Source organism: Danio rerio, chromosome 15 (assembly GCF_049306965.1).
Source record: "Danio rerio strain Tuebingen ecotype United States chromosome 15, GRCz12tu, whole genome shotgun sequence".
In the NCBI taxonomy this organism is placed as follows: Eukaryota; Metazoa; Chordata; class Actinopteri; order Cypriniformes; family Danionidae; genus Danio; species Danio rerio.
Window position 1 is genome coordinate 48,696,620 of NC_133190.1, and position 10,844 is coordinate 48,707,463.

The 10,844-nt window shown below is 38.8% G+C and overlaps 1 protein-coding gene across 6 annotated transcripts in view; it reads left to right on the forward strand.

The window, feature by feature from the left end:
• Positions 1 to 10,534, forward strand: part of clcn2b (chloride channel, voltage-sensitive 2b) — a 107,391-nt gene extending 96,857 nt beyond the window's left edge. For 5 of the 6 annotated variants that reach the window (XM_009304042.5, XM_009304047.5, XM_073922661.1 and 2 more), the window contains 4 exons: positions 302 to 406; positions 2,942 to 3,028; positions 4,690 to 4,895; positions 9,511 to 10,534. In XM_009304042.5, the coding sequence (XP_009302317.2) occupies positions 302 to 406; positions 2,942 to 3,028; positions 4,690 to 4,890 (393 nt within the window). In that variant the 3' untranslated portion in view covers positions 4,891 to 4,895; positions 9,511 to 10,534. 6 annotated transcript variants of the gene reach the window in all.
• The last annotated feature ends 310 nt before the right edge of the window (positions 10,535 to 10,844 follow it).

Genomic DNA, 10,844 nt, shown 5'->3' on the forward strand with positions numbered 1-10,844 from the left:
TAATTATATTAATTATGTTAAACTACATTACACCACAGTTTACTGTAGTAAAAGCTAAAGTATACTACAGCATTTATTACCATTTATCAGCTCACTACAGTATACTGGTGCATTCGTTAACAGAGTTGTAAATACTGTATAGTATATTACACTTTACTAATAGTGTATAGTGTCAAAAAACTATAGTATTTGCTGTATTTTATAAAATCACTACATTAATAGTGCAGTGTATTTGACAAGGTAATGTAAGATGTAATGTAAGATTAATACAAGTAAGTAACAGCTCTGTGTGTGCGTGCAGATTGAGGAGTGGGAGGAGCAACAGCTTGACGAGCAGGTGAACTTCAACAGCTGCAAGATTGACCCCGCCCCCTTCCAGCTGGTTGAGCGAACATCGCTACACAAGGTGTGTGTGTGTGTGTGTATGCCTGTTTTAAGTGTGTGTGTGTGTGTGTGTGTGTGTATGCCTGTTTTAAGTGTGTGTGTGTGTGTGTGTGTGTGTGTGTGTGTGTGTGTGTGTGTGTGTGTGTGAGAGAGAGAGAGAAAAATTTTAGGATGTGTATGAATGTAATCTCTTTTGACATTTTTAATAAAAGGACCACACACACACACATACTGACACTTGATTCATCATGTGCAATTGTAAATCTGCTGGTGGCGAGAGCAGAGAAGTGTTTATTAAGGGTGCTTTCACACCTGCCTTACTTGGTTGGATTGAATCGCACTAGAGTTCGTTTCCCCTTTTGGTGCGGTTCGTTTGGGCAGGTGTGAATGCAGCAATCGTACTCGACTGTGCACCAAAAGCGGACCAAATAAGCGTACCGAGACCTGCTTGAAGAGGTGGTCTCGGTACGCTTTCAAATGAACCCTGGAGCGGTTCGTTTGTGGTGAGAATATGATTCGTACTAATACAGGTCCAACCGCAAAAAGTACTGCACGTTTTGGACTAATTCAGCTGCTGTAGGCCGATGCGCTGTGCATTATGGGATATGGAGGAAAAATATTTGTTGACAGCGCTTTACCAACAGAGAGAGAGAGAGAGAGGGGAAAACATTACCTGATGGATCGTTGGTAATATTTCCGCAAGATGAGCATGTCGCAGTTTAGCTAAATTAATTCACGTCTCCTCCTGAAGTGACGAGCGATGCATTAAACACTGTTTTCCAGCCGCGGCCGCGCTTCATTTTCTAAATGTATAGTTTGTCTAAAGCAGGGAAACAATCAGCAGCGCAGTCGTCCCTCCAGAGTAAAAGGTTTTGTTTACCTGCGGGAGTTCACTGGCATTTTCCCGCACGTGTACTCTGACCAATCAATAAGCAGTTTAGGAAATATGTTCAACAACATCTGGCCAATGAGAGATGTGGGTTTTGTCAGATGACTGCATTTTGGTTCGTTTCAACTGGTTCGGACCAAAGCAATCAGTGTGGTGTAAAAACGACTTAAAGACGGCAGAAGATGCAACAATGTATCATTTACTACCCTTGGTGCGGACCAAATGAAGCGAACTACAGATGTGAAAGCACAAGACTTTCTCTGCTGTCTTACACACACAAACACACACTCTCTTGCTGGCAGCTGTGAATGTACTTAATGTGCTTCATTCATCCTCTCTTACACTTCCACCTTTTCACACTCCCCATTTATACATAAACATACACAATCACACTCACACACAAATAGATATTCTATATTTGGTACGGCAATATGCCAGCTATCCGAATATAAACAAATGACCCAATACTGCACACACACACACACCTGCAGTTTATCCCACATTAAAAAAATACTACAGTTATGCATGCTAAATACTGTGTGTTTTTGATGTCATACTGTGTAGTACACTTTAGTTTAAAAAAAAAAAAAAAAAATATATATATATATATATATATATATTATACATTATAGTTACAATACAATATAGTATACTATATTGGGCCATGTATTTATACTATTATAACTGTGATACCATAGTAACTACAGAATTATCCCAACATTTCTGTTACTATAGCTGTTGTGTTACCATAGCAACTATAGAATCACCACAACAGATCAATTACTGTAGCTGTTGTGGTACCATAGCAACTGTAGAATCACCACAACAGATCAGTATCTGTAGCTGTTGTGTTACCATAGCAACTATAGAATCAACCGCAACAGATCAATTACTATAGTTGTTGTGTTACCATGACGACTATAGAATTAACAAAACAGGTCATTTACTGTAGTTTTTTTGTTGTGTTTCCATGGCAACCACAACAGATCAATTACTGTAGCTGTAATGTTACCATAGCAACTGTAGAATTACAACAACAGATCAATTACTATAGTTGCTGTGTTACCATAGCAACTATAGAATCCCCACAACAGATTAATTGCTATGGCTGTTGTGTTACCATAGCAACTATAGAATCACCACAACAGATTAATTGCTATGGCTGTTGTGTTACCATAGCAACTATTGAATCACCACAACAGATAAATTGCTATGGCTGTTGTGTTACCATAGCAACTATAGAATCACCACAACAGATTAATTGCTATGGCTGTGGTGTTACCATAGCAACTATAGAATTAACAGAACAGGTCAATTACTGTCGTGTGTTGTTGTGTTACAATAGCAACTGTAAAATTACAACAACAGATCAATTACTTTAGTTGTTGTGTTACCATAGCAACTATAGAATCACAACTACAGATCAATTATTTTAGTTGTTGTGTTACCATAGCAACTATAGAATCACAACTACAGATCAATTACTACAGTTGTTGTGTTACCATAGTGACTATAGAATCACCACAACAAATTAATTCATTTACTTCACAACTGTATGGTTCAAAACAATAACTAACTGTAGAATTTTTGTCTTGTTGCTGTGATTTTAAAAGATTTCAAAATTTGTAAAGCAGAGTGTAGAATAATTGTTCCTTTTGTTTTGGACAGACTCACACCATCTTCTCTCTGCTGGGTTTGGATCATGCGTACGTCACCAGCATCGGGAGACTCATTGGAGTGGTTTCATTGAGAGAGGTGAGCCTTTCAGAAACACCGGATTATTCTCAATGTTTAGTATAATGTCAAATAGACGTTTTCTGTCTGCCAAGTGTCATTTACACAGTTGAAGTCAGAATTATTAGCCCCCTTCAAATGTTTTTCTTCTTTTTTAAAATATTTTTCAAATGATGTTTACCAGAGCAGGGAAATTTTCACAGTATGTCTGATAATATTATTTTCTTCTGGAGAAAGTCTTATTTGTTTTATCTCGACTAGGACAGTTTTTAATTTTTTAAACACAATTTTAGGGACAATATTATTAGCCCCTTTAAGCTATATTTTTTCTCTATTATCTACAGAACAAACTATTGTTATACAATAACTTGCCTAATTACCCTAACCTGCCTAGTTAACCTAATTAACCTAGTTAAGCCTTTAAATGTTACTTTAGGCTGTGTAAAAGTGTCTTGAAGAATATCTAGTCTAATATTATTTACTGTCATCATGACAAAGATAAAATAAATCAGTTATTAGAGATGAGTTATTAAAACTATTATGATTAGAAATGTGCTAAAATTAATCTTCTCTCTGTTAAACAGAAATTGAGGAAAAAATAAACAAGTACTCTAATAATTCAGGGGGGCTAATAATTCTGACTTCAACTGTAGATATACGTGATGTAAAGCTGTATTTTCAGCATTGTTACTCCAGTCTTTAGAGTCACATGACCCTTCAGAAATAATTTAAAGTGTGAAATAAAATATAAATAAAAAATACTTTTTGTATATGTCCTTTGCATTCTGTGAGGAAAAGCAGGCATATTTTGTGTACAATATTTCTGATTGTTATTAATGTTGGAATTAAAGCAAAAGCATTTATTATAAAAGCTCATTTAAATAATTATACAAATAAAGCTGAGAATAAAATAAAGGAAAATGAATTAAAGTGTATATTTATTTAATCTTATGATGTAATTAAAATGAGGTTTAAGTTGAAATTAAAAAAAAGAATTATAGAATTATAAAATAAAACACAAATAGAATATTTTCCCAGAGATGGGTTGCAGTGGAAAGGGCATCCGCTGCGTAAAACATGTGCTGGATTAGTTGGCGGTTCATTCTGCTGTGGTGACCCCTGATTAATAAAGGGACTAAGCCGAAATGAAAATGACTGAATAAATAGAATTTTTAGGGCGACACGGTGGGGCAGTGGTAGCACAATCACCTCACAGCTAGAAAGTCGCTGATTTGAGCCTTGGCTCAGTTGGCGTTTCAGTGTGGAGTTAGCAAGTTCTCCCCGTGTTCGCTTCGGCTTCCCCCACAAGTCCAAAGACATGTGGTATAGGTAAATTGGGTATGCTAAAATTGTCCGTAGTGGATGTGTCTGAATGAGTGTGTATGGGTGTTCCCCAGTGATGGGTTGCAGCTGAAAGGGTATCCGCTGCATAAAACACATGCTGGATGAGTTGGCGGTTCATTCCACTGTGGCGACCCCAGATTAATAAAGGGACTAAGCCGAAAAGAAAACGAATGAATATTTAAATATTAATACAGTCATTATTAATGATGAAGTAGGGTAAACAAAGTAAAATCGAATATTAAAGTATCGTCGTTTCATAAAGAGACTAATTAAAAGGTAGGCCTATATTAACATGTAACTCTGATGTCTGCTAACTGTGCTTATGTGTGTGTGTGTAGCTGCGTAAAGCCATCGAGGGCTCCATGACGGTGAAGGGAGTGAAGGTTCGTCCTCCGCTGGCCAGTTTCAGAGACAGCGGAACCAGCGGCACCAGCAGCGAGAGCGAAGCCACAGAACTGCACAAACTGTGGGACAGACACTCCAGCCTGAGCCTGCCCCGAGACCAGCAGAACCACAACACTGACAACAAGACACACTGACCACTGTAAGAGTGTGTGTGTGTGTGTGTGTGTGTGTGTGTGTGTGTGTGTGTGTGTGTGTGTGTGTGTGTGTGTGTGTGTGAGTATGCACAGGGGTTGGAAAATGAAACTGAAGGAGGAAACTGGAGGTTTCATGGCTAAATGTGAGCATCTGGTGGCTAAACTTCATAGATTTTCATTCTGCCAGTAAGAGGACACAGTGCAGGTTTAATTAGCAGAGTAACAGCACAGCTTTGCTTTAAATATTGCAGTGCACACAACATTATGGCTGACAGATCAGAGTTCAGATGAGGACAAATTGCTGATGTGCATTTCGCTGGTGCATGTGTGACCAGGACAGCAAGACTTTGTGATTATCATGAACAACCAGAGTGATGTCAGCATACCACCGAGAAGGACCAACAACAACCAACAGGAGTAACTGTGCACGCAAGAGGAAGCTGACTGAAAGGGACGTCTGGATGTGCAAAAACATAACAGCACAGCTGCCCGACTCACTGCAGAAATAAATGTGCACCTCAACTCTCCTGTTTCCATCAAAACTGTTGGTCGGGAGCTCCACAGGGTCAATATACATGGCCGGATGCTATAGCAAAACTGCTGGTGCCTGCAGTAAAAAGTCCCTTTCACACATAGAGACTTTTCCGGAAAATTACCGGCAATTTTCCGGAAAGGTGTGTATGTGTGAACAGGTCCTTTTTGAAAATGCTGGTAAATTCGTTCTGACTATTTTCCGGAAAGAGAAGTTGTAACATTAGCGGTAATTTGCCGGAATGCTGCGCTGTGTGAATGCAGAAGGAAGACTGCCGGAAAGAGCGCGTGCACGTCTAGAACGTGCTGACGTGAGACACCTGCTTTAGCCAATCAGAACAGCCAGATTCATTCATGTGCGCATGGTTTATGAGGATAAAAGCCTTTGAATATTTTCCCAGACGCATTTAGCTGCTAGAAGTCAGTCAGATCATGTTTATATGTTCATCTTAATCCCAACCGTGTAAATAATCATCGATAAGATGCTTATGATAAGCCGTTGTTTGTTTACCTTCAAGCTTTGCGTGTGCCTGTGAAACAGCCTGTGAGCGCCAGCACACGCACATATTATGAACATCTCGACATGCGAAAGTGATCCTCCATATGTTTTCATCGAAGTTGTTCACAATACTGATCATCCACTGAGTTTGTGATGTAGTCAAATGTTTACAAACTGTTGTAAAAAAATTAATGAGTGAAAAGAAGAGAGAACCCAGTCCAGGAGACTCGAAACAAGCAGAATTCCTTTATTGAGACGTGTTGGTTAATCTGCAGTCATACAGCGTCTTTTAGATGTCCATGTGTCTGCAAGAGCCTACTAGAGGTCCGCAGTCTGCAAGTTCTTTCACAAGTCTCTCACAAGTCTCACACAAGTCTGAATTAGTCTGAATTAAGACAAAGATTTCATGGCTATATTGTGTTCTTAGGAGGAGGGGATATAGCTAAACAAAGCATGCAAATCAAGAGTTGTGGTCAGCAGGGTAAACTGCTTCTCAGGTCTAATCTCATCATGTTCTGGAGACAGAAACCGCCTGACCATTTGATCGAAAAGAGAAAACAATGGACACCCTTGCTGTGAAACTGACAATTTGCATTACTTTGGCTTAGCCTGTAATCAGAAAGACAAAAGGTTAATGTCCCTCCTAGCTGGAATGTTAATGAAATTATATAATTAAAAACCAGAGAATATAACTTTTTATTTATACGTAGATTATTGTTCATTTGAAATTAGATGCTATAAATTTATATTTCCACAAAACACAAGCGCAGCCGTTTAGAGCTCATTTGTGGTGAATGATGTCAGAATTTACCGGTATTTTGGAATGGATGTGTGAATGCTCTTTTCCGGAAAAATTCCGTAACGTCCTCGCCTGTGTGAACAGCGCTTTTTTGAAAATACCGGTAAAGTCGTTCCAGAAAGTTTCCAGATATTCACCGGTATCACTGTGTGAAAGGGGCTAAAATCTTGGGCAGTGTGAAATATTATAGTGTTCCCTGAGTCCACCTTCACTGTCTTTCCCACATCTGGGAGAGTTACGGTGTGGAGAAGCCCCAAAGAAGCGTCCCACCCAGACTACTGATGCTCCGAGTGAAGCATGGAGGTCATCAGTGATGGTTTGAGCTGTGATAGGTTATATGACGAAAGCAGGGGCGCAACTACACATTTACTGAGGGGTATGCGGGTTTAAATTTTGTGCGATCCCTCTTATTTTGGCAAACTAATAATTAAATTAATTAATTAATAATAAATGAAGACAAATTTTCAGATTAACCTTATAACTTTTGACATTATGTATGATTTGACAGTTTATTTTGATAAAAATAAAAAGAAATCTAAACAGTTACATCTACATGAACACTCCAGGCTGTGTGACTGCATGTTATTGTGTTAAATGATTTTGAATTAAACAATAACAATGTTATATTTGTATAAAATGCAAAATAATGTTTTTTAACTAAACATATTTATTTATTTTTATTATTTAAAACTTTTAATAAGGATAATTTTAAAAATAGTTTTGGCACAATGGCGCCCCCCTCCCATGTGTGGCGCCCCTATGCGCCGCATATACTGCATACCCCCTTTTTGCGCCACTGTGACGAAGCATGCTAATAGGACTTTTAATTTGCCAGTAACCTGGGTTAATCACTTCTGGTGAACTGATGCCAATACACAATTGGTGAATTTAAGGTCTGTTTTCTTTATATCGGATATCACCCAGCCAATGGAGATCGCTGATTTTTAAAGTGGTTCTCATAAAGTACAAGAATCACTGCATTAAATTACATTTCCCGCCTCCATGTCTTTATAATATGAGCATTTATTTTACCCCAGTATAGTTAATGGAGCTTCTGCGCTAGCCTGCCGATTCTGACAGGCGCGTGCGAGTAAATTGCTTTGTCTCGTTTTACGCTTGAGCAACTAAATGAATGCCAAAGTCATTGTAATGACATTACAACATCGATGCTGTAAAAGGAACCGTATAAAATGGAAAAAAACTCACAATAACAGGTCACCGGAGGTTTATCAGTATGGGAACAACACTAGCTCGGCATATACCCTATATCATGTCATTCCCAGTGCTAGATGAAGCATCACTGCCAAGGACTGCCAATCTATTCTGGAGGACCTTATGATTTAATGGGTCAAACATTATATCCTGAAGTCATATGTATCAGGATGATCAGGCACGTGCAGAGGAGGTGGGCTTTGGGGGCTTGAGCACCTGCCCTTTTTTCTCTCGGAGACAAAATGCATCTAAATGATTGAAAGTGCCCCTAACACTCTTCCCCCGGGGGTCTTCACTTCGCTTTGAGCACCTGCCCCTATAAGGGTCTCTGCACAGCTCTGAGGATGATAATGCACTAATAAACACAGCACGACTGTTGACAGATAAAGATGAACGTGAAGTTAAACATCTCCCATGGCCTGCACAATACCCAGACCTAAACACTATTGAGTCACTTTGGGATATTTTGGAGGAGCGATTCAGGAAGGATTTTCCTCCATCAGCATCATGTAGTGACCTAGACGCTATTCTGAATAGGAACGGCTCTAATTCCCTCTGGCCACTGTGCAAGACTCGTATCTTCCATTCTGAAGTCCAAATGATGCTGAATTGGGTGCAAAAGGAGGCTCTACACCAGAGGTGCCCAAAGTAGGGACTGTGTGGGCCAAAGTTGGCCCATGGTAACCTGTTGTTTGGCCTGCCATCTTATCTGAAAAAGAGAGGGAGAATGATAGGGAGTTGGTTGGGGCCAATGCCTTTGACAGAGGTCAAATTAACTACCATTTGTTTCTTTGTTTAATTGAGGAGCTACAAAAAAGCCAGCTGAAATTAAATGTTGTAAATGAATTAGACTTAAAATGTTAATACAGCCACTTGATAGAGGAAAATGCACAAGACATCAGCAAGCAAATCAAGCCTAGGGCACGAGCAGCTCGACTAGTGTATTCAGCACTGATCTCCATTGTGTTAGAAATGGGATTGTTCATGTTTTTACTTTAATAAGTTGATTATAAAACATTAAAAATGATTCTGCATCATTGAGTAAGTTTTAAAGCAACATTTTCTAGTTATTTGTAAATATTAGCACATAAATTAGATAGTTACCCATGCCAAATGTATAATAATACAGTTTGGTATATTCAACTTTGGCCCACAGCTCTCAATCAAGTTTGGTTTTTGGCCCTTCATAAGAAAAAGTTTGGGCACCAGTGCTCTACACCATACTTATGACTTATTGTGCTCTAAAACCAGCCGCTTCACTGTCCAACCCCTCTATACGCATGTGTGTGTATGTGTACTTGTTTTTCTGACATATTAGGACACAAATCTGTATAATGACATGGGTATGACACAGAAATTACAAGCTGGTGATTTATTATGACATTGATGTCCTCACGGAATGAGTTTTTTTTCAGAAGGTAAACATGTACACTGTTGGGTTTAGGTGTTGGGTTGGGATTAGGGCAATAGAAAAGACAGTTTGGACAGTATAAAAACAATGGAAACCTATGTAATGTCCCCACAATTCACAGAAACCTGTGTGTGTGAGCTATACTCAGTGTCTGTCGTCTGTCTTCAGGTGTGTCGGTGCAGCAGAGGATCAGCTTCAGTAGGACCGAGGGGCTTTTTTTCCGCCAGGATCAGTTTTATCTGTGGGTCAGTTCAGAGAATCAGGCTCTTGCTCAGCGCTTCCGTCTTGTTTTCCAGCATAAATACACAAACTGTGCTCTTAAATCAAGATTTATTTACTGGAGAAGCAAAATCACTGAATATATTAAGTCTTGTTTATTTTTTTAGTTTTTATAAATAAATAAATTATTAAACATAGATTGAGTTTATGCTTATGAAAACAGCCTCTGGGGTCAGAAAAATCAGCTCTTTTTTGTTTCGAGTAAACAACATTTCATTTTTAATGCATTTTTTTTCATCTCAAGTTTTCCTTGCATCATCTTAAAGTTCTCATGAAATTATAATAAAGTTTAGATGTTAGCATCAGTATCATTTGTTTTTAAGATTTCTATAAGCTAGTGTGCTCCAAAACACTGACAAAATTGGCATTTAGAAGATCTAAAACTCATATAAGCATGTAAAACTTGTAGTTCTCACCTGGATCAACACGTCACCTCACACTACAGTTTCTCATCACATCATAACCAATCAAATGCTCTCTAGTATCTGGCATGCTCCGCCCCCTTTTAAGATGCTTCTCACTTGCTGTTCATTTGATGCACTTGAGCTCAACCACTCTCACTGGCAGAGTGCTGATGAAACAAAATGCTATTGGCTGTTTTTCAGAAAGGGGAGGGGCTACTCTGTTCCACCCTCTCCGTGTTTTGGTTGAGATTACGTTAACATAAAAATGCACACTTCACTGGACCTTTTAGAGTTGTTAAAATCACCCAAGATAGGATTGAGATTATTAATAAACTTTTAAAACGAGGGGGAAATTATTTAATCAGAATTAAAACGTTTAAAAGTTTTAAGTCAAAATTAAAAGTTTTAAGCGAAAAATTTCCTGATTTTCACACTTTAATTTAGTAAACATCCTTTAATATCACACTTTATATTAGATGTATCTTCATTTTCAAGAGTTTACACTAGGCTGATGATTGATTATAAAGCTTGTTTGGCATGTTGTCCCAGGAGAGATGATCTTATGAGCTCAGGGCTCCCTCCCATTGCAGGGCGAGAGGGGAGTTTGAGCTTAGGTAGGTCTCGAGAACTCCCCTGCTGTAGTAGCTAATGAACAGATAGTGATTGCTCTTCGGAGATAATTATACTTACTAGGAGCATGTGTATGGTGCCGATTTGGATTAGTCGATTAACTTAAGTTGCATGTTATTGGACGGTGGGAGGAAACCGAGGGACCCTTGGGAAACCTAAGCACGGGGAGAACGTGTAAACTCCGCACAG